Here is a 23,761-nt window from a genome sequence, read left to right on the forward strand (position 1 = left end):
TCTCTCCTTTGTCCACAGAGGTCAGGGGAGACCTGTGAGAAACGCTCTGCATGTGGATGGACCTGAGAGTGGGAGTGTAGAACAGGCTGGGGCAGGTGTAGAAGCTTGGCTTGAATCATGCGTGGTCAACACCCTTCTTAATCCACCTCTGTCTCTTCTAGGGCCTTGTTCCCATTCAGAAGCCTGTGGCGCTCAAGGGGACAACAGTGGCACCGCTCCCAAGGAGGTCCCAGAGAAGGACAAGGTAAATGCGGTGGCTGTTTCCCGTTGTAACTATTTCTGGAATCCTGTTCCTGTCTGGGCAGCACCGTGTGTGGCCTTGTATCTGTTGGGTATATCTTGGGATCTGTGTGTGGTGCCGTTTATCTTTCAAATGCCATGTCTTCATGCCAGAGCCTACAGGCTTCTGTGTTTCCAGATCGTCACCTTAGGGATGTTTGGGTGGAACAAAGGCAGACTTGTGCTGAGGTCTTGACATTGCATGGGAAACCCGGCTGGGACACTGTTACATCCTGAAGTTCTCACGTCATACATGCTTTGTGCTTAACTATTTCCATACACTGAGCAGTGGGGCAGGTGCCATTGGTGTGAAGGAAGTGTCTCTATTGCACAATGGCAGACATGTATTTCTTACTGTTGTGCATGTCCAGAGTCCACATTTGTTGTTCCTGGAGGGATGAAACACCTCTCACTTCATGTGCAGTGTGTTGAGTTTGAGCTGACATTTCATTAGTTACGTAAACCACTGAAGCAGGGCTGTGGTCCCTTGATTCATCATTAGGGTTGGGGTCTGCCCCATCCTCTGCAACCTGTGGATACTTGGGGGAAGCCCTCTTGTCGGCTCAGGGAGGTGAGAATGAGAGACAGTGGCAGATGCTGGAGGCAGGTGTGGAGGTTTTGTGGGAATGTGGCTCAGTCACTTCCTATGGGCTCGTCCTCTTTCTTTTCTGTGGCGTGGGTCAGAGATAGACGCTGGTGCGTCCCCCATGAGGAATAGCGGTCCTGCGTGCAGGCGTCTCATGTCGTGGGGGAGTGAATGTTGCTGAGGACGTGATCACTTTCTCCAAGTTGCTCAGGAGATCCATTTGATGGACTTCATCTTTCACTCCTACTGAGGTGGTTGGCAGGTCCCTTTGCGGTGAAGGAGAGCCTCTCTTCTCCTAGAGCTCGGCACAGCAGGTGTGCGCATGGATGTTGTACAGAGACCATATCCTGCGCTCTGGAAGGAATGAGGTCTATTCTTAACGTTAGGAATTTAGGGTGTCTGAGAGAAGGGAGGGACACGTTCATTAAACCACACAGACGTTGTGTTCCTTATAAGGGAAGCACCAGCGATGTATCTGAAGGACAGGAGAGGGAGCCGTGGGTCACACAGAAACAGGAGACTGTGGATGAGAAGCAGGATGGAGGTGCTCAGGGGAGTGGATGGTCTCTCTCAGGTAGAGCGGAGGCCATTCCTGGCAGGCCAGCAGCTTAAGCAGCGAGTGTGAAGGCAGAGTGAGGTCCACACCGAGTTGCTGCGTGTGTCTGTCACACAGTGTGAATAATGCAGTTATTTGCGTGAAAATGTCATTGTTGGCATAAAGCTGTTCATTCATAATCTATAAAGGTTATTGTTTCCCTAAATTTTTGAAAGTTCTGAACTGTGTGAAAGAATGCCGTGGAGATGTGGGAAATTTAACTTGGTTCTTTGGGGATTCTTGTCTGCCTCAGTTTGTGTGCGCCCGTGTGAGAAAGTGAAGACAGTACTGAGATCAGAGAGCTGCTGCCTTGGCTTCAGCCTGAGTGAGGCTCTTAGTGGGGAATTCGGGGTTGACCAGGAGCCGCCCTAGCTCGAGCCCTGTCACCACCCTCTGCATCTGAGTCCCCTCCCTGCCTGTAGCTTTGCATCTCCCAGAACTTCTGCCACAGTATCCTGCGGATTTGCCTGTGTTGCTGATGTCTCAGCCCGAATGCCAGCTCTCCGTGGGGCCTACTCAGAACCTCAGCTTTGTTTTCTTTGAAACCTGGAGCATATTGGTTTCTGAGGTCATTAGAGGCACAGGAGTTGAAGTACATAAAGAATCTGCAGGGGCCCCTGGGTGGCTCAGGCGGTTAAACATTGGACTCTTGATTTCCGCTGAGGCTGTGATCTCAAGGTTCTGAGATTGAGTCCCAGGTCGGGTTTGACGCTGAGTGTGGAGACCCTTAGGGTTTCTCTCTCTCCCTCTCCTTTTCCGCCTTCCCTGTTCACTCACAAGTTTACCCTTTCTCTGTCTTTGTTTTTTTCTCTCTGTTTCAAAAAAAAAAAAAAAAAAAAGAATGTGCCAAATATCTGGGATTTTGGCCACTCACCCTACTCACTGTTTAAAAAAATAGCTCCATGCAGATGATCATCAAAAGGTGTTCATTTAAGACCTTGAAATTTCACTTGGAGTAGAACATCTCAGCCCAGATAGCAGCGATCCTCATTTCAACAACAAAGAAATGACCTCCTTTTTTTCTATTAAATTTCAGGTCCTAGCCAAGAAGGAAATAAAAGATACTTTTGAGAATGGGTACATTCAGACATTGATGTCTGAGATGTGAAGACAATTATTTTCTATTACATATAGACTCACAGAGGCAGCCACACACTCAGGTGTTCATCCAAGGCCTCAGATATACTATAGGAGGCAAATTGCATATGGCAGAACATAAGATCCCATTGAAATAATCCAAAATCTGTTTGACTTACAGGACAGTCAGTTTGAAGTTTGAAGATCTCCCTGAGCGGTAACAACCAGGCTATGCAGAGTATATATGTTGTAAAGGTGTCAGATGAGCCTAATGGTCTGAATGCCTTCCCTGCCCATCCTGTCCCCTGTGCTCTGTCTCTCCTCGTATCCCCCCAATAAACCTTTCATGGTTCTGTGTGTCAGCGTCTGCCTTCACGAGGACCTACAGTCATTCCCCTCCAAGAGCACAGTGTGAATCCTGTACACACAGAAACAAACTGGCAGCAGTGGTGGTGATGGAGGATAGTAGCAAGATTACCCTTTGTGGCATCTTTACTGCAAGGGGCCCAAGCAGTCCTTCTGGGCAGGTGGACACACCCTGTATTTAGATCTGTTGGTGGTTGTATTAACTCTGGTGATAGATACCCTTGAGTACATGGTGTCTGCTTGTTTTGGGGGTGTGTGGTGATCAGCAGGATAGGTGTCTGTCCCCAGGCAGTGGTCTGTTGTGATGGTGAGGAATGTATGAAGGGTCAGTAGTGGCCCCGGGAGACCGGTGAGGAGGCCCTGCATTAATCCAGGTTTTGTGCACTGGTTTCACCTCACCAGCTGCCTCGCAACAGCGGGTGGGCTCTGAGGGTCGCTGATGGTGGCAGTGTTCTTGGTAAGACCCCTGATGCCCCATAATCCTCCACAGTTTCCATGTTGAGGGATGGGCAGGGAAGAGGCCAGTGACAGGAGACCCATTCCTCTCTCACCACGCAGGAGTTGGGTGTATGTGTCTGTTGCTTCTTAGGTCCTTTACTCCAGTCCATTCTGCACCAGAGCTCCTGGATCGTGCAAAGCCCTCCTTCTCTCCAGGTTGTGGAAGAAGACATCCTCCAGCAGCCTTGGGGTCATGGCTGGGCCAAGGTGTCAAGGTCTGTCTGTCCACATTCTGCCCTGGAGAGGCGGGTAACTGCCCTGCTACAGCCAAGGTCAGCCTGAGCAGCCTTTGTAAATGGGATTGTCATGCCCTGTGCGCAGGGCCAGGGCCGAATGATGGCAGGAGAGAGGGGGAGACAGGAGAGGTGGTCCTCTGTGGTGGTCCTGGACAGGGCTGCACAGAGCAGAAGGCCTGAGGGCCTGGGGAGAGATAGAGAAAGAGACTGTCAGGGAGAGGGACACTGAGTGGGTGGTGGGGGGATTGGGCAAATCCTGGAAAGTGAGAGGAACCAAGAGAGGGAGAGGGGGTAGAGAAAAGCAGAGACAAAGAGGAGTTGGAAGGATGAAAAGCAGTTGCTGGTCTAGGTGTGTGGAGGTGGACCATGGACCAGGGGGGAGGAGGTCTAGGTAGCTACTCTGAGCTTTGGGACTGGAGAAGGCGGGAATCCAGGGCGTCAGATTTCCCTGAGCCCAATCCTCCGACCTCTCTGGGGCAGAGCTGTGCAGAGGACGTTTCCCTTGGGAAGATGGGGACCCCTCCTTTTGCATTGTGGGGCCGAACCCTAGGATCTATCATGGAGAGAGATGGCTTGGGTGGAACAGAGCACCCTCTGTCCCTCCATCTGAGGGGTCATGACTTTGAGCATTGCAGGGATTCCCAGGGAGGCCAGCAGAGGGCGCGCGCGCACCTCCAACAGGAAGGGGGCGGTTTCTCTGCGTGCGCAGCCACGGCCAGCAGAGGGCGCGCTGTGGCCTTTTCTGACACAGGGCGCCTCAGAGCAGGAAGGGCTCTGGAAGGCCCCCAAGGATCCGGCCCCTCTCTGGCTGCAGGGAATAGAGCGCCAAAGCTGCCATTTCAGTAGGTTCGGCCCCCACCCTGGGAAGACCCTGGGGCCTTTGCAGCAACTTGTCGCCTCCCGAGGTAGAGGAAGAAGCTGCCTTGTTGGCTGAGTGCTGAGGGGGCGGCTCTGGGTGGCTTCCCAGGACATGCTGGTAAGTGAGCAGCACAGTCGCTTGCATTTTGAGGGCTGTTCCCCTGGTTCAGTCCTCATTTTCCCTGCGGGTATTTGAACAGACCTGTTTTACTCAGGGATCCGTGGCTTGAGGGGTCCTGCGACACCACATCAGAGATGCTGTGGTTGGCTTGTTACAGATGCAGGCTTGTTTCTGGGGAGAAATCCTGAGCCAAATTCAGAGGAACGGGAGCCGCTTTCAGTGGGGACTTGAATGCACTAACTGCTGACTCTCAGGACTTCCTAAAAGAATGAGCTGGGGTCCCACTTCCCTAATTCTGCTGGAACCTGAGACCCAGGTAGAAACACAAACTGCCCTCCATTTTGTAACCTTAAAGGTAGAAACTCTGAGGGATTTATCAGCCGAAGTTGGTTTTGTTTGGGAAGGAAGAAGAATAGAATGTAGGACAAAGAAGCAGTGACTAACCCTTAGGCACATTGGGGAGCATCAGAGAGGCTCACTGTTTTCAGGCGAAAAGGGGGCAGTTTAGAAGGCTGTTAGGAACCAAAAGTCCATTGGAGGCATCTGGTAGTTCAAATCATTGTGGCTTCTCATGGTTGAGTCCTGTTGGGAGGTGGGGGCTGGGGGGAGGGGATGGAGAGATGAGAATAGAGTTCCTGTAGCTGGAATAGTGGAGTATTCACGTGCGAGGTCAAGTCCATGTCTTCCTGTTGGGTCCCCAGTTTATTCAGAGTGAGAGTGTGTCCGAGCTCCCCCTGCCAAAACCTCCTGACTGTTTTGTGGCATTTCCCGTTACGACTTTTCACATTTCCCCGTTCTGATCAAGATTTGCCTTGAGGAGCAAAATAAGTCCGTCAAAGACAGATACTATATGATTTTAGTCATTTGTGGAATTTATGAAATAAAACAAATGAGCAGCGAGAAGAAAAAAGAGGCAAACCAAGAAAACAGCCTTTTTACTATAGAGAACAACCTGTTGGTAATCAGAGGGGAGATGTTTGGGGGGATGGGTTCAATAGGTGATAGGGATTAAGTCATGCATTTGTGATGAGCACCAGGTGTTGCCTACAAGTGTTGAATCACTAGATTGCACACTTGAAATGAGTATAACTGAGGTCATTGTAATTTAAAAAACTTTAAAAAAGTTTCCATGGAAGAATTTTTTTTAAAGATTTTATTTGTGCGTGTGTGTATGAGAGAGAGAGAGAGAGAGAGAATCAGGCAGAGGGAGAAACAGGCTCCCCGCTGGGCAAGGAGCCCAGTGTGGGACTCAGTCCTAGGATACTGGGATCATGACTCACTGGATCATGAGCCAAAGGCAGATGCTTAACCGACTGAGCCACCCAGGTGTCCCTGGAAGAATTTCTGATCAGCAGTCAAGTTCTTTGTATTTAGTGGTTTTGTGTTTCAGTGCCAGCAAGGTCTTTTTCTGGTGGCGTGTCTCATGTTGGAGGAAATGTGCATCACAGTTGTAAACTACTCAAGTGACACTTGAAGAACTGGGAAGGTTAGAAGGGAGAAACTCTCATGTACTTCCTGTGTGAAGTCTGTATCTGCTCGAGATTGAGACCAGTGAGCCAGCATCACCTCACTGGGGACACTGTTTCTACAAAGGATTGACAGACAGCAAGTACAGAATCAAAAGCAAGATGACAATTCCAAACCATGTGTTGGTTCTAACCCAGGACCCTAGGTTTGAAAGGAGCCAACTGAAAATATTTATTGGCAGTTGTTTACCTGAAGGAAGACAGGTTTCTCCCTATGAAGGCAAACCCGGAGTCACGTGTGCCTCCTGGAAGTGTCTTCCTCAAGTGTCTGGGAGCAAAATAGTGAAATACTGCGAGAATGCACTAAATGAAATCACTGAGTACATCTGGGAATACAGATACACTGGGGAACATGAAGCATTAGAGAACTTGTTGCAAGAATAGGAATACTTCCGGGACATTTCAAAACAGTATTGTTATCTCAAAAGAGCTGTTTAAAACTCCATGTGTTATCAGTAATGGTCTGTTATGTTATAAATTCAGAAACCATGCATTTGGATTAGAATCCGGATGTTCAAACTATGTAATTATATAAGTATAGCACCATTTATTTATTCTGCTTTTGGTGAATAATTGTTTCCAGTTTTTTGTTATTCTGAACAATGCTGCAACGGACATTCTCACACGTTTCCTGGTGTGTAGGTTCAAGATTTTCAATAGGGCATATACATTTTCTAGTATTGGAATTTCTGGTTTGTAAGAATGAACGTGTAGAGTTTTGCAAGATAATGCAGAGTATCTTTCAAAATAGTTGTACCAATTGTACTTGTCCCAGTACTGCATAGAATTCCTATCTTCACCAATAACTGGTCTTGCCAAGCTTAATTTTTTGCCAACCTGATGAATGTAAAAGGGTTACTCTTTGTGGCCTTAAGGTGAATTTTTATGATTATTATTGAGGTTGAACATTTTTCATGTTTTTATTCACCACTAGGATTTTTTTCTTCCATAAAATTCTAGTTTTGCCATTGGGCTATTTGCTTTTCTCTTTTTGTTATGTAGGAATTAGCTTTTCAAATATTCTGGATATTGATCTGTGGTTGGTTGTGCGTGTTATGAATAAAACATTCTTTGTTATCAGTTTTTGAATTCAGATAGCTGAGTTAAAATAATGAAGACTACCTAGATTTCAGAATCTGTTTGGTTCCTGATTTTCATATAAAAGTTAGCTGGAGTTTGAATGATAAAGTATAATTCAAAGATTTCATTCAAATATTCTTGTTTCCTGGGACGCCTGTATCTTTTTCTGGTTTCTAATTTAATTTTTCTCTAAGGTATCTTTTTGTTAGCAAAAGTTCTTTTCCTTTTTTTTTTAAGATTTTATTTATTTATTTGACAGAGAAAGAGAGAGCCCGTGAGAGAGGGAACACAAGCAGACGGAGTGGGAGAGGAAGAGGCAGGCTCCCAGCAGAGCAGGGAGCCTGATGCAGGGCTGGATGTGGGGCTGCATCCCAGGACTCTGGGATCACGCCCTGAGCTGAAGGCAGACGCTCAACGACTGAGACACCCAGGCATCCCAGCAAAAATTCTTAATTTTAACGTTGTCATGCTTACCAATTTTCTTTCTGAAGAATGTTTTTTTGCCTTGGTGAAGAAGTATTTTCTTATCCTGGGATCATAAAGATATCTTTCTATATATTCTTCTGCAAGTTTAACCAGTTTTATCTTTCATTTTGAAGTCGGTAAATCCATTGGAAATTAGATTTTGTGTATGGCAGGAGATAGAGATCTACCATGTGGATGACCAGTTGTCCTGACATCATGTATTTCATACACCATTCCCCAGTGATCTGTAGTGCCCCCTGTGTCATGGATGAAGTTCTCATACATTTGTGATTCTGGTCTGGGTGCACTAGTGGTAGTCATTAGTCTCCCAGCATGAATAACACCCTATCCTAAATCTTATAGCTTCATAATAATTCTTGATATCTGGTGGGGCAGTTCTCCTTTCCTTATTCCTTTTTTTCCCCCCTAAAGATTTTATTTACTTATTTTTGTGCACATGGGAGGGGGTGCAGAGGGAGAAGCAGACTCCCGCCGAGCAGGGAACCCGATGTGGGACTGGATCCCAGGACCTGGGATCATGACCTGAGCCGAAGGCAGATGCTTAACCGAATGAGGCCACCCAGGCGCCCTCCCCTTTCCTTTTTCTTCAGAAGCATCTTGGCTGTCTATGGGTCTTTGCTCTTCCGTATCAAGTTTAGAATTAGCCTGTCATATTTCTTGCAAACTCATATTGGGATATTAATTGCTGCTGCATAAAATATACAAGGCAATTGGAAAAGTATTGACATTTTTTTATGATTTTGAATTTCTCTGTCTATAAACACGGCATGGTTTTTTTTTTTTTTCATTTGTCTTTAATGTTTTTAATAAATTAAAAATTCTGTTTCTTTAAAGAAAGCAAACAAAAACAAAACAAAAACAAACAAAAGGAATCAGGGTGCAGTTAATAGTTTAGGTAAAAGAAAGACTTTTGAATTCTGAAACTTCTAAAACTCTAGAAATGCTCACAAGATAAAAATGAGGCTATTTCTGGAAAGGTCATACTCCAAAGAGGTTTCCTCCTTTTGCAAGAGACTGGGAAATGCAGAAAAAGGCATGTTCTTTGCACAAAAGAGGTAGGAGGAGCAACAGTGAGAAAAGGAATGCAGGCCTGGTCCGGACATGTGGGGGAAAGCTGTCTCCCCAGATGTTTTCTCTTTCAATTTGGGAAGTATTTATGTTCTCGTGACCAGATGGTGTCCAGGTCCAGTCAGGGTCTGGTGCCTTCTTTAAATGTGTCCCGTGGACCCAAGAGCCCATTCCCTGGGATTTGGCAGCACAAGGTTTGGTTAGCAGTATCCGATAAGGTCCTCTCAAGGGAGGTTGAAGAGAATCTCTGTGGAAGTGTCTTTCCCAAGAGAAAGAATCCCCAGCTTGCAGGGTGTGATGGTCAAGATAATTATCCCCTGGGAGTGGACACTGAAAAGATTGCTCTGCTACAACAATGTTCATTTTGATAGAAGCAACTAGATCTTTGCATTATTGAAATATATCCCCTTTTCTCAACTCCAGGTCAAAAGGGGGCAGAGGTCAAATGCATGGATGTCCAGTGACTATCTCCAAGGTTGGGAGTCAGAGCTCCAAAGGGGATGGCCTTGAGATTTAGAAGAAGTATTGGCAATGCCTTTGGCCCAGGTCATTGGAAAGTCTCTGCAGATTTTGCCAATTGGGTCCCCAGTGTTGCCATTATGGTGTTGGACCAGTTGTGAGGTTAGGGGATAGTAATGTACAATGAAAGTATTGTAAAACCGGCCAAAGATCACAAACTCAGTGAAATGCCTGCACGGTAGAATGGGTTTTCTGGTCATTGTGCTGTTCAAGAGAGCTTTTCCCGGAGAGAGAATTTTTTCTAACAGGATTTTAGCCACAGAAGAGTCATTGGCCTTTCTACAAGGGAAAGCTTTGGTCCAGTGAGATAACATAGGCACATTGACTAACACAAACTTATTTCCATGAGATGAGAAAGTTGCATGAAATCCACTTGCCATATCTCAAATGGTTCATTGAGCAGTCTAAAATGCCCAGGGGAGGTATGGATTTGTTTTCCAGGATCGTATTTTGGACAAGTGGGACAAGCAAGGTTGGCACTTTCTGCAGTCTTCTTAGCATTTCCCCACCAATACTGGTTCATCAACCCTATCAGTTTGTCAGTAGACCAATGGTTTAATATTTGTACAGTTGTCAGGAGTGGGAATTTTAGAATTTTGGAGATGGCCATATTGTTATTTGATCCAAACCGGAATTCTCTCTTTTTATCAACTAGTCATCAGATTCCCAACATTGTTTCTCCTTGTCTGGGCCCTGTTGTTGGCCATGTCTGCTCAATTTTTCCCAATTGTCAGTTGGTAGGACATCCCTTCAGAACATGACAGAGGTCTGGCTCTCGGTGTCCTTTTGAGCAGCTTTTTTTTGGGCAGAACTATAAGCCAGGTGGTTTCCTTTGGCCTCCAGAAAGTCAAGTGCAGAATATCCCTGGGACCTTAATAATAGCTAGATCTGCAGGCAAAAGCATGGCATCTGATGAATTTTAGACCTAGCAGCCATTTTTAATCTCATCCCCATTGTAAGGAAGGAAACCTCGTTTCTTCCATAATATTCCAAAACCATGAGCTAGCTATCCAAAGCATATACCGAGTATCACCTTACATGTTTGCAGTGCTGCCCTCGGCTACAATAGAAGCTGCCTTAAGGACACAGAACTCATCCTGCTGGGCTGAAGTAGCCAGAGGGAAAGGTGCTGCCTCAGTGTCCTCAAAGGGAGTTGTGGTAGCTTAGCTGGCGAGATATTTATCATTTTCCTCCTCTAAGTAAGAACCATCAGGAAAGCATGAAAAGTGTGCTTTGGTTAGAGCAGTTTGCTGAAAATTGTCACAGGGAGTCAACAGGTGACCTGTCGGTGTGAAGTGGCTGTGGGGGGGTTTCATCTGTGAAGGAGGGGAGAAGGGTGGCTGGGTTGAGGCTTTTGGAACCAGAAAGAGTTATGTGAGGAGTGGTACCAGGGGGATTTCATAGGAGGTGAGGTGACTGTCTGGAAAATGTTGAGTGTGAGGAGAGTTCAGAAGGGCTTCTACTACATGGGGTGCAGGGATGGTTAAAGGGGATGGTGTGATGAATTCTTCAGTGGCCTTATCCCAGAGGGCAGTGGCAGGAATGGCTCTGAGGCAGGCGGGTATCCCCCAGCCATAGCATCTACCTGTTGACTCTTATACCTTGTGGGATGATGGTGGTCCTTGTGTTTTGGGGTGAGCACTGCAAGGACATTCCCTTCCGTATCAGAGAGATGAAAAAGGGAAGTTGGTCATTAGGAGTTCCAAGGGCAGGGGCTAATGGTAGACTTTTGTTTAAAGTTTCAAAGCGGTGTCATCCCCCTCTTTCTGAATAATTGTGTTAGGTTTCTCATGTTTTAGTAAAATGTATAGCAGCTGAGCCTTAAAAGAGAAGTTTGGAATCCACTGTTGACAGTAGCCGGCCAGTCCAGGAAAGCCTGGTCATTGGTGCTTAGTTTTAGGTTGTGGGAAATTGAGGATGCCTTGAGTCTACCTGGATCCAGGTACTGTCCTTGTTCTGAGATCAGGTGACCTAAATACCTAAGCTGAGTTTGAGCAAACTGCAGTTTTTCTTTGGGGACTGCATGACCCTTTTAAGGCCAAAAGTTTTCCCAGGTGGATGCTGTCTTCCTGTGAAGAGGTGTGAGGAGGGGAGCAGAGATGCCAATCATCTACATATTGTAACAAAGGAGGAGAGGCCACAGAACACTCACTATCATGTGGTGGGCAAAATGGGTGAAGGGGAGAGGGAGATATAGGCCTCCAGTAATGAAATGAGTAAGTCATGGGAATAAAAAGCAGAGCATAAGGAATACAGTCAATGATGGTTCGTAGTGATGTAATGGGATAGACGGTAGCTATACTCGTAGTGAATATAGCCTAATGTATAAAGTTATAGAATCACTAAGTTGTACACCTGAAACTAATGTAATATTGTGTGTCAACTGTAGTCAAAAAAAAAAAAAAGTTGGGGGGCGCCTGGGTGGCACAGTGGTTAAGCAACTGCCTTCGGCTCAGGGCGTAATCCCGGTGTTATGGGATCGAGCCCCACATCAGGCTCCTCCGCTATGAGCCTGCTTCTTCCTCTCCCACTCCCCCTGCTTGTGTTCCCTCTCTCGCTGGCTGTCTCTATCTCTGTCAAATAAATAAATAAAACCTTTAAAAAAAAAGGTTGGAAATGTGGGATCTATTTAGATCCTCAGGAGATTTAACTTCAAAGGGGCAGGTTTCAAGAGGTTTAGGAGAGGAGGAAGCAGAGAGAGCTTCAGAGGAAAAGGAAGGTTTGGTAAAAGGAAAAGAGGGAGAGAGGCCTTAGCAAAGTATTAACATCAAGGCAGTTGAGTCCCTAGAGGAATGTCACTCTGCCTGTTTCAAGGACTTGGGCTCTAGGAAGTAAGGAAATTTAACAATTTTTCTTCTTTGTTTCCCACATCAGATAAGAGTGTGGGAGCAGAGGAGATGAGAGGGTGCAGAGATAACAGAGGGAGATGGTGCTGCAGGTGGGGCCTGAGGTGTGGCCTGAGCACAATGTGGTTGCCTCCCTTGTCGACAAAGGTGGAGAAGGCTGAGGTGGCCCAAAGCCAATGAAGCCTGGTATAGTTTGGCCTATAGGGGAGGGCATGCAGGTGGGCTGAGGAAAGCCTCTCACATCAGGACCCACCTGCAGACAGACAGGAAAATAGTTTCGTAAGACAGACAGAAGTTGTAACACCAAGAGATGAAACCCAAAGAAAGAGCTCTGAGCATCTGCCTCCTTCTCCAATAACACGTTCCAGCAGAGCCGCATCCGTGCTAGAGAACTTGACCCCTCCCCACTGCTGCCAACTATAACAAGGGGGGAGAGGGGAATGGATATTACAGGAATAACCTACTGTCACCAAACATCACTAACCATGTCCTCTGACATTCACTAGCAACAAGTAGCATCTTCAAAGATGAAAAAGGACCATGGCAAACTAGTGAGGCAGTACACTCCAGACACAGAGGCATCGGGATCCTGGACAACACTTCATCTTTCCTCCTCAACCACACAGAATATTTTGGTTTGTTAACAAGAGAGAGAATGTGATGAAACTGCCCTTTCTTCTCAGGAATCCGAGCCACTCGAGGTGAATCCTTTGCCTGCAAGCCCCTGACTGTCCCCACGCTGCCTCACTTCCTGACACAAGGGTCTTCTGCTCTCTGCAGTTTCTGTCCATGGCCACAAACACACTTGAGGAATTAGGGGCCTGTGATCTGACAGGGGAATTGGAAAAGTGTTTTCCAAAAGGAACGTGATACCAATAACCCTTATATATCTCAGTAGCTGTGCTTATCTTAAAACACAGTCACTCAGACATTTCAGCACACTGAGTTCCAGAGTAATTTAATCCAACAGGAAATTAAGATGGGAAGCATAAGTTAGAAAATCAACAAAACTGTATACGCTTTCCGATGGAAAAGTCGAGAACGTGTGATGAGAGAAGAAACCTGCTCTCACTGTGACTTAGGACCAAACGACCTGCTCCTAGAAGCCCAACTGAAGGACCTTTGGGGCACTGGTCAGCAGATAATCACTGACGTCCCCCCTTCAGAACGTGTGTGTCAGAGTCTGTTTTGCGGCACGACACTAACAGCTTTGATCATGCAAAATAGTTGTGGAAAGGGTACAAGGAGAGGGATTCTGTACAGCATGTTTACCAGCAGAAGTAAAAAAGGGATGACTTACGAAACATAGCCTATCTAACCAATTCCACCACAAAGCCGAAAATAAAAAATGCACGGAGCTTCCCCTAGTTTCCAGTCGTGAGGACGACCACAGATCTTGTCAGAGGTTAATCATCTAACCGCAATACGAACACAATACCTATCACACCAGAACGTACTCCAATGGCAGTCAGGCAGCCCAGAGACTTCCGTGTGCAGTGAGCTGTCATCCTTCTTGAGTTATTTCCCTCACGTGCGCTATGGGTGAGCAGGGGTACACAAACACACACACACACACACACACACACACACACACACACACACAAGACACACACACAGTGAGTGTTCTGACATCCTTCACCTCCAACCACCTGTGGCGTTGGGAGAGGCCCCCAAAGATGATTTGTAACGGAGAAGCCTGTCAGCCCCTGCGTGAACTGCTTGTATTTGAGAGGTGAACGATGCCACAGACAAACTGGATGACCCACCCAACAGACACAAGGCCAGGACACGGTGCTGCCCAGACAGGAACAGGATTCCAGAAATGGTTACAACTGGAAACAGCCACCGTATTTACCTTGTCCTTCTCTGGGTCCTTCTTGGGCACGGTGCCACCTTTGTCTCCTTGAGCGCCACAGGTTTCTGAATTGGACCGAGGCCCTAGAAGAGACAGAGGTAGATTAAGACGGGTGTTGACCACGCAAGATTCAAGCCAAAGCTCTACACCTGCCCCAGCCTGTTCTACTCTCCCACTCTCAGGTCCCTTCCAGATACAGAGAGTTTCTCACAGGTCTCCGCTGACCTCTGTGGACAAAGGAGAGACCAGTCCCTCACCCTTGGGGATATGACCACTCCGCACAGTAGAGATGATTTCATAAGTAATCAATAACGCTGGACAACTGGGGCCTCCACACATGCAAGTGATGTAAAGACTGTGCTCCATTAAGCCAAGAGCCCAAAACATCATGTCTGTGCAGTGCACCTGGGCAATGCTTTTATGTCTGTCTATTGCACAATGTCACACTTCTTCTCAATGGCAGACCCCTGCTGCCCAGTTCTGTATGGTGAAACGAGACAGTCCACGAAATGGATGTCCACAGAAAGTTGAGGAATGTTCCTGTGTCCTCACTCAGGTTGATCCTTGCATTGCAAAGCCTCGTGGTACCTCCTCTACATCTTCTCCACCGACACATGTAGTCACACGATGAATACGTGCTACAACTCACATCATGCAATCCAGATCATCTTACCACATGGTGGAGGAACGAGGGGCAGGGGAGGCCCGCATGTCGACCAAGGTGGAGGAGGCTGAAATGACCCACAGCCAATGAAGCCTGGTAAAGTTTGGTCCATAGGGCAGGGCATGCAGGTGGGCCGAGGAAACCCTCTCACATCTGGACCCACCTGCAGACAGACAGGAAAATAGTTTGGTGAGACAGACAGAAGTTGTAACACCAAGAGATGAAACCCAAAGAAAGAGCTCTCAGCATCTGCCTCCTTCTCCAATACCACGTTCCAGCAGAGCCGCATCCGTGCTAGAGAACTTGACCCCTCCCCACTGCTGCCAACTATAACAAGGGGGGAGAGGGGAATGGATATTACAGGAATAACCTACTGTCACCAAACATCACTAACCATGTCTGCCAATGGTCACTAGCAAGAAGTAGCATCTTCAAAGATGAAAAAGGAGCATGGCAAACTAGTGAAGGCAGGACACTCCAGACACGGAGGCATCGGGATCCTGGACAACACTTCATCTTTCCTCCTCAACCACACAGAATATTTTGGTTTGTTAACAAGAGAGAGAATGTGATGAAACTGCCCTTTCTTCTCAGGAATCCGAGCCACTCGAGGTGAATCCTTTGCCTGCAAGCCCCTGACTGTCCCCACGCTGCCTCACTTCCTGACACAAGGGTCTTCTGCTCTCTGCAGTTTCTGGCCATGGCCACAAACACACTTGAGGAATTAGGGGCCTGTGATCTGACAGGGGAACTGGAAAAGTGTTTTCCAAAAGGAACGTGATACCAATAACCCTTATATAACTCAGCAGCTGTGCTTATCTTAAAACACAGTCACTCGGACATTTCAGCACACTGAGTTCCAGAGTAATTTTGTCCAATAGGAAATTACGATGGGAAGCATAAGTTAGAGAATCCACAAAACTGTATATGCTTTCCGATGGAAAAGTCGAGAACGTGTGATGAGAGAAGAAACCTGCTCTCACTGTGACTTAGGACCAAACGACCTGCTCCTAGAAGCCCAACTGAAGGGCTTGTGGGGCACCGGTCATGCAGATAATCGCTAACATCCCCCCTTCAGAAAGTGTGTGTCACAGTGTGTTTTGCGACACGACACTAACAGCTGTGATCATGCAAAATAGTTGTGGAAAGGGTACAAGGAGAGGGATTCTGTATAGCACGTTTACCAGCAGAAGTAAAACAGGGATGACTTACGAAACATGGCCTATCTAAGCACATTCCAAACCGCAAAGCAGATAATAAAAAATGCACAGAGAGCTTCCCCTAGTTTCCAGTCGTGAGGATGACCACAGACCTTGTCACAGGTTAATCATCTAACCGCAATACGAACACAATACGTATCGCACCTGTACATACCCCAGTGGGAATCAGGCAGCCCAGAGACTTCAGTGTGCAGTGAGCTGTCAGCTTCCTTGAGTTATTTCCCCCACGTGCGCTATGGGTGAGCAGGGGTACACAACACACACACACACACACACACACACACACACACACACACAAACACACACAAGACACACAGACAGTGAGTATTCTGCCATCCTTCACCTCTAACCACCTGTGGCTTTGGGAGAGGCCCCCAAAGATGATGATTTGTAACGGAGAAGCCTGTCAGCCCCTGCGTGAACTGCTTGTATTTGAGAGGTGAACGACGCCACAGACAAACTGGATGACCCACCCAACAGACACAAGGCCAGGACACGGTGCTGCCCAGACAGGAACAGGATTCCAGAAATGGTTACAACTGGAAACAGCCACCCTATTTACCTTGTCCTTCTCTGGGTCCTTCTTGGGCACGGTGCCACCTTTGTCCCCTTGAGCGCCACAGGTTTCTGAATTGGACCGAGGCCCTAGAAGAGACAGAGGTGGATTCAGACGGGTGTTGACCACGCAAGATTCAAGCCCAAGCTCTACACCTGCCCCAGCCTGTTCTACTCTCCCACTCTCAGGTCCCTTCCAGATGCAGAGCGTTTCTCACAGGTCTCCGCTGACCTCTGTGGACAAAGGAGAGACCAGTCCCTCACCCTTGGGGATATGACCACTCCGCACAGTAGAGATGATTTCAGAACTAATCAATAACGCTGGACAACTGGGGCCTCCACACATGCAAGTGATGTAAAGACTGTGCTCCATTAAGCCAAGAGCCCAAAACATCATGTCTGTGCAGGGCACCTGGGCAATGCTTTTATGTCTGTCTATTGCACAATGTCACACTTCTTCTCAATGGCAGACCCCTGCTGCCCAGTTCTGTATGGTGAAACGAGACAGTCCACGAAATGGATGTCCACAGAAAGTTGAGGAATGTTCCTGTGTCCTCACTCAGGTTGATCCTTGCATTGCAAAGCCTCGTGGTACCTCCTAAACATCTTCTCCACCGACACCAGAAGTTACATGATGAATACGCGCTACAACTCACATCATGCAATCCAGATCATCTTACCACATGGTGGGTGAACGAGGGGTGGGGGAGGCCCGTATGTCCACTAAGGTGGAGGAGGCTGAGGTGGCCCACAGCCAATGAAGCCTGGTAAAGTTTGGTCCATATGGGAGGGCATGCAGGTGGGCCGAGGAAACCCTCTCACATCTGGACCCACCTGCAGACAGACAGGGAAATAATTTGGTGAGACAGACAGAAGTTGTAACACCAAGATATGAAACCCAAGGAAAGAGCTCTCAGCATCTGCCTCCTTCTCCAATACCACGTTCCAGCAGAGCCGCATCCGTGCTAAAGAACTTGACCCCTCCCCACTGCTGCCAACTATAACAAGGGGGGAGAGGGGAATGGATATTACAGGAATAACCTACTGTCTCCAAACATCTCTAACCATGTCTTCCAATGTTCACTAGCAAGAAGTAGCATCTTCAAAGATGAAAAAGGAGCATGGCAAACTAGTGAGGGAGGACATTCCAGACACGGAGGCATCGGGATCCTGGACAACACTTCATCTTTCCTCCTCAACCACACAGAATATTTTGGTTTGTTAACAAGAGAGAGAATGTGATGAAACTGCCCTTTCTTCTCAGGAATCCGAGCCACTCGAGGTGAATCCTTTGCCTGCAAGCCCCTGACTGTCTCCACGCTGCCTCACTTCCTGACACAAGGGTCTTCTGCTCTCTGCAGTTTCTGGCCATGGGCACAAACACACTTGAGGAATTAGGGGCCTGTGATCTGACAGGGGAATTGGAAAAGTGTTTTCCAAAAGGAACGTGATACCAATAACCCTTATATAACTCAGCAGCTGTGCTTATCTTAAAACACAGTCACTCAGACATTTCAGCACACTGAGTTCCAGAGTAATTTTGTCCAATAGGAAATTACGATGGGAAGCGTAAGTTAGGGAATCCACAAAACTGTATACGCTTTCCGATGGACAACTCGAGAACGCGTGATGAGAGAAGAAACCTGCTCTCACTGTGACTTAGGACCAAATGACCTGCTCCTAGAAGCCCAACTGAAGGGCTTGTGGGGCACCGGTTATGCGGATAATCGCTGACGTCTCCCCTTCAGAAAGTGTGTGTCAGAGTGTGTTTTGTGACACGACACTAACAGCTTTGATCTTTCAAAATAGTTGTGGAAAGGGTACAAGTATAGGGATTCTGTATAGCACGTTTACCAGCAGAAGTAAAACAGGGGTGACTTACAAAACATGGCCTATCTAACTACATTCCAATCCGCATAGCAGATAATAAAAAGTGGATGGAGAGCTTCCCCTGGTTTCCTGTCGTGAGGATGACCACAGACCTTGTCACAGGTTAATTATCTAACTGCAATACGAACACAATACCTATCGCACCTAAACCTACCCCAATGGGAGTCAGGCAGCCCAGAGACTTCAGTGTGCAGTGAGCTGTCATCTTCCTTGAGTTATTTCCCCCTTGTGCGCTATGGGTGAGCAGGGGTACACACACACACACACACACACACACACACACACACAGAGACACACACACAGTGAGTGTTCTGCCATCCTTCACCTCTAACCACCTGTGGCTTCGGGAGAGGCCCCCAAAGATGACGATTTGTAATGGAGAAGCCTGTCAGCCCCTGTGTGAACTGCTTGTATTTTGAGAGGTGAATGACGCCACAGACAAACTGGAGGACCCACCCAATAGACGCAAGGCCAGGACAGGGTGTTGCTCAAAAGTGGAAGTTTCTGAAAAAAGTGGAAAAGTCCACAGTAGTTAACTTGTACATCCCAGGGTCTCTATTAGGCTCAGTGCCGTTGTTCCTTATGGGAGCCCCACCAGGTTCAGCATCAGACCAATGCCCTAGAATGCATGGAGGTGGATTCAGACTGACATTGACTGTGCAGAATTCAACCCAGCCCTCCAAACCCTCCCCCACCACGTCCCACCCTCTCCCACTTTCGTGTCCCTTCCTAGACACAGAGCATTTCCCTCATGTCTCTCCTGACCCCTGATGACAAGGGGGACACCCGCCCCTCCCCCTCTAGGAAGGGACCACTGTCCCCCACCTGCTTCAGGTGCTTTCATAGCTAAGGCAACAGCAGTAGACTGCTCCGGGGAAACCAGCTACAAATGAATAAACCCTCAAAATGAACAGCATGCATTCTTCCTCAAGCCACAGGCTCATGGTTCAATCTTTCAGTCTACAGATGAGGCCTAGCATGTGTGACTGGCTATTATGGAAATATTTAACAGAAGAAATGGAGTAGACTGATCATATAGTCGGGAGCAAAGAAACAATAGGAGATTGAGAAGTAAAGCTGTGACATCATACTGATAACATTACAGGAGTAAAATGCACACATCTCACTGATAAATGCAGTACTGCAGATTGCAAAGAAAACCAAAATAAAGGAACCTCCATAAAGAATAAATAAATAAATGACTTTTTTTCAAATAGTCTTTTTCTTTTCTCAAAGACTCTTTACCACTGAGTCAAGGTGGGAAGGAAGCTGGGGCTCATGACTCCTCCAGGCTCATCTCTTCAGTTGGGCGGTGGTGGGGGGCGGGGGAGGTTCTGCAGTGAGGGGACGGGCGTGAGCTCCGCCTGTCACAGGGACAGGTGCCCTGCTGCCTGGGGGAATCTGAGGAAAACACCCACCTGTCACCCCTTCAGACAACCTGCTGTCCGTAGGTACTGCTCGTGATTCTCTCCAGGACACACAATGACCACCCACAGGAATGGGAAGGACACCGTGTGCTTTCCCAGCAGAAGTCAGGCTGCCCTGTTTCACAGCGCGCTCCCTACCTCTCCGTGGAGGGCTCCACATCTCAGGTCTTCCCAGCATCGCTTCCTGCCTCATGCATCCCTCAGGCAGCATCTCTCCTTCCATCATGCGCAGTCTTGAATACAGAGAAAGAGCAGACGTCTATAAGAATTACATCACCACGTCCTCTACTGGACACCAAACAGTGTAGTTGTCACCCCTCAAAACACCCATAAAAAGGCACATCAGACTCGCACACCTGTGTATCATGTAGGCGTTCTCCCTTCTCTGCTGCTGTATCTTCTGCTCCCAAACCCGAGCCTTGATCTGCGGGAGAAAAACCCACCCATCTTCAGTTGTGCCAGACTGTGCCCCAAATGGAGAGCAGGGAAAAGAAAACACTTACCCAATTCCCTACAGCATTCTTTTCATGAACTGCGATCTGAAAAAGCCAACACACCAAAAGCGCATGTTCAGGGATCTAAGGGCCACTTCCGTCCCCTGCAGGAGGCGCTAAGGGGCCTGTTGGGGCACAGCTCAGGTTACCTTGCGTTCAAAGGTGAGCTCTGCCTCCTGCAGCTGGTCTTGCATCTTTCCGATCTGTTGTCTATCAGGTACAATTGCTTTCGTCAGATAAAGCCCAATATTGGGTGTGATTTTAAATCATCGGCCCATGTGGCCGTCCTCCAGTTATCTGTCCCCTCATCCAATTGATCCTGACACAGGAAACACTTCCACATGACTATACATGGACAGCAGGATCAAAGCTATTGTCACATCCTTTCCTTACTCATTTCTCCACACATGCAGGGTTCAGAGTTGATATAATTTCCTTACCCGTTTTCAATCTTTCCCTAATTTATCACATGACAAGTATCTTTCGTCATGAAGCTCTATTCTCCTTTAACTTCTATCCTCGCCACGTTTGCCAGGGTTGCAAAGACCAGCGCCATCAGATGGCACTACCGTGTTTATGGGTAGGATTCATCCTACGACAAACTGCTTTCCTCAAGATGACCACCATTGACACCACAACCAGGGACTCTGGCGTGGAACAAGTTCCCACAGAGTCAGGCCAGCGCTGGTTATCAGGACGTGTTTACTAACATGGTTGTTTTGCTCTTTCTAAAACTTATCTCTTTGGGTCTGTTAATTCTTTCTGGATATGTCCCCTGAATTTTTGTTTATATTACTTGTTGAGTCTAGACATTGTACAAAGGTGAAAAATTCAAAGTAAACAAGGATTTCAGGAGCCGCTAGTATGGTGTCTGAACTCACTTGTACTTGTCCATTTCTTCTTTGGTTACTTTCAGATTTTCCTCAGCATCTGACAGCTGATTCTTTGTTGCCTCCAGTTCATAAAGTGTCTTTTCCAGCTTCCTAAAATGGGAAAGGTATATACATAGACCAGTAGCCAAGGTCCAGATTTTCTGCCGTTTTTCCTCCCAGCACACTTGCGGCCTAGATTTGAATGGCTTCCATAAATGCACAGACTGTGAACACCATCAGGGAAATGAACTGAAGGCCCCATTTAGGGCTAAAGAAAAATCAGATTCTGGCTGCTGCCACGTCCCCTGCAATCAGAGCTGTCTTTGTACTTCTCTACTTCAATTCATTCATCACCAAGTCACCAAATAACACTGCACTTTGTGCCCTCTCAGAATAGGTCTTTCTTTCTCTGAGATGGTGAAGGCTCATTTCAGTTCAAAGTGAGAAACTAGGCCTGAAAACTATTTGGATGAAGCAGGAGACCATCATTAGTCTTACACCTCCATGGGGAGCCCCGATCCTCAGACCAAGGCTGTGCCCGACACGGACAGCCCAAAAGGAAGCCTTCCAGAGTACGGCTTCATCAGCATGGCAACTCACTCCCAGACATCTCTAGGGTTTAGAAGTACAACCCCTGCTTCCTCCTTCAAAGATCCTGGTGGAGGAAAAGGCCAATCTTAGTGCTGACGGTATGTCCTGAAGTATAAAATGATGTGAACTGTCACACAGTCAGGGTGTTATCTCCAGGCAACAGATGTCAGATGGACAACTATCAACTGCATGGAGTCAACCTACTTTAACAGAGTCCACTGATAGTGAAAGCAGCAAAGAGCGATGCTTAGAAAGGCTGGTTTCCTGTGTCGCCCTCAGACTCTTTTGTTCATGGTGTTGATTTAAAGGGTTTCAATGTGATTCTTGATTTACTCAAGAATCACATGCAAAAAGACTCTTAGAAACTGAGACAAAAGCTCTAGACAGAGAAGGACTCATGCATTTGCTTCTGGTCTCTCAGGCAATCCTTCAGCACATGCTCTGTGGAGTGGCTGTAATGTAGTGGTTCAGCTGTGAGGTGTTGAAGAGAGAAAGGTGGTCAGGACACTGTACCTGCCCCAGAAAGAACTTACCAATGAACAGAACCAAGATGCCAGTGAGACAGAGCGGCCCCCACCCCCGGTGTGGGAAGGATTAGCACAAAGCTGAGTCTCCAGGGAAGAGGGGGAACAGTTTTGCTTTTCAGCATGAATGAGGGACTCTAAGGTCCTGAGAACTTTCTCCTCCTGAGGAAAATAGAGGAAGTACTGTACAAAAGTGGAAACTCGTGAGTGAATGCACCCAACTTCTAAGGAGCGCATGAAGAAACAGGAGAACCAGATGCAGAAGAAGGAAGCCCAGGAGAAAGCCAACCTGGCAGTGGGAGCCAAGCTCCCCAGGTCTCATCAATGAGTTCTGGAACAGGCAAGTGAACTGCAAAGAAACTGAACGACTTTATGAGCACAGCCTTAGAAGGAAACAAGTGCTGTTCAGGGTCAGCCAGCAAAGGTGAGCCCCTAGTGAAACTGCAGGCTTTGCTTGGGACGCAGGAGAGTTACACCTACAAAATCAGGTGGACAGGAAATACCCCGGCCTTCTTAGGATTGGGCCACAGTGAACGATTTTGGTTGTACACTGGATGAAGGGATCCAGTATTGCTGGAGCCCCAACCCACTTTCCACAAAGAAATTCCCATTGTTTCTGCAGCAAGAGAATTCCATTTTTCTCTACACATTCTTGACCCAAGTCTGGTACTGAACAAGAAACTGACTGAATTCAGGGCTGATGAGAACATGTGATGAGACTGAAACCAAAAGGACAATGTAGATGGACCCAGAGGGGATCCAGGTATCAAGCTGATTAGTGCTGGTACCTTCCCTCTTCTGCCCCAATGAATCACACCACAACGTGTGACAAGCAGTTGGAACAGAAACAAAAATGCAGGTTGCACAGATCAAGGTAGGAAGGGCAGGTACTTCTACAGAATGCATTTGGCAAAAATACTCTAGATCCAATTCCCAACGAACTACAACTATCTAGCCTGGCTGCCACATAAATTCATACAACAGTGTTTGTGACGATTAACACAGGAATAGCTTACTCTTCGGCAGCCACTTTTCTTCGTTCAGAGAAATCCACCACGATACCCAATTTCTTCCTTAGCAGCTTCAATTCCACTTCCTTAGCTGCTTTCAAAGAACTCAGGGCTTTGCACTTCTGTTCCAGGACCTTTTTGCTTTCTGTAAAGGATGAGTTTTCTTTTGTATGAGTGGGCATGGGACCTGAGAATTTGGTTTTGTTGGGGAAAGGAGAAGGGCAAGACCTTGAAGGCAGGAAGGCATTCTTTCCCTTCCCAATGCAAACTCATTGCCAGCATCTGGGGATTTCTTTCCCTAAAATAACATACCCTTCAGTACACGTTTTTTGGACTCCAAGTCTCCCTGCTCTTCATCCTCCAATGCATCTTGGGCCTTGAAGACGGATATGAGGAAAGACATTCAAGAAATCATGATCACAGAACAATGTGAGTGCACCTAACAGAACGGGATCATGCAGTGCAACAAAGAAAGCCCTTGAGGCATAAATAGAACAAGGAGAAAGTAAGGAGACCCA

At 47.2% G+C, this 23,761-nt stretch overlaps 1 protein-coding gene across 1 annotated transcript in view; it reads right to left on the reverse strand.

The window, feature by feature from the left end:
• Nucleotides 1-12,311: 12,311 nt before the first annotated feature.
• Nucleotides 12,312-23,761, reverse strand: part of LOC125281634 (uncharacterized) — a 58,834-nt gene continuing 47,384 nt past the window's right edge. Inside the window, exons 11-21 of the mRNA XM_057315277.1 lie at nucleotides 23,556-23,619; nucleotides 23,250-23,388; nucleotides 21,128-21,229; nucleotides 20,396-20,456; nucleotides 20,256-20,291; nucleotides 20,109-20,176; nucleotides 19,891-19,985; nucleotides 17,116-17,269; nucleotides 16,443-16,525; nucleotides 14,670-14,823; nucleotides 12,312-14,079 (exon numbers count right to left, since the gene is read on the reverse strand). Coding sequence (XP_057171260.1) covers nucleotides 13,968-14,079; nucleotides 14,670-14,823; nucleotides 16,443-16,525; nucleotides 17,116-17,269; nucleotides 19,891-19,985; nucleotides 20,109-20,176; nucleotides 20,256-20,291; nucleotides 20,396-20,456; nucleotides 21,128-21,229; nucleotides 23,250-23,388; nucleotides 23,556-23,619 — 1,068 coding nt within the window. The 3' untranslated portion in view covers nucleotides 12,312-13,967. The remainder of the gene's footprint in view (nucleotides 14,080-14,669; nucleotides 14,824-16,442; nucleotides 16,526-17,115; nucleotides 17,270-19,890; nucleotides 19,986-20,108; nucleotides 20,177-20,255; nucleotides 20,292-20,395; nucleotides 20,457-21,127; nucleotides 21,230-23,249; nucleotides 23,389-23,555; nucleotides 23,620-23,761) is intronic.

Source organism: Ursus arctos, unplaced genomic scaffold, assembly GCF_023065955.2.
Source record: "Ursus arctos isolate Adak ecotype North America unplaced genomic scaffold, UrsArc2.0 scaffold_2, whole genome shotgun sequence".
NCBI lineage: Eukaryota > Metazoa > Chordata > Mammalia > Carnivora > Ursidae > Ursus > Ursus arctos.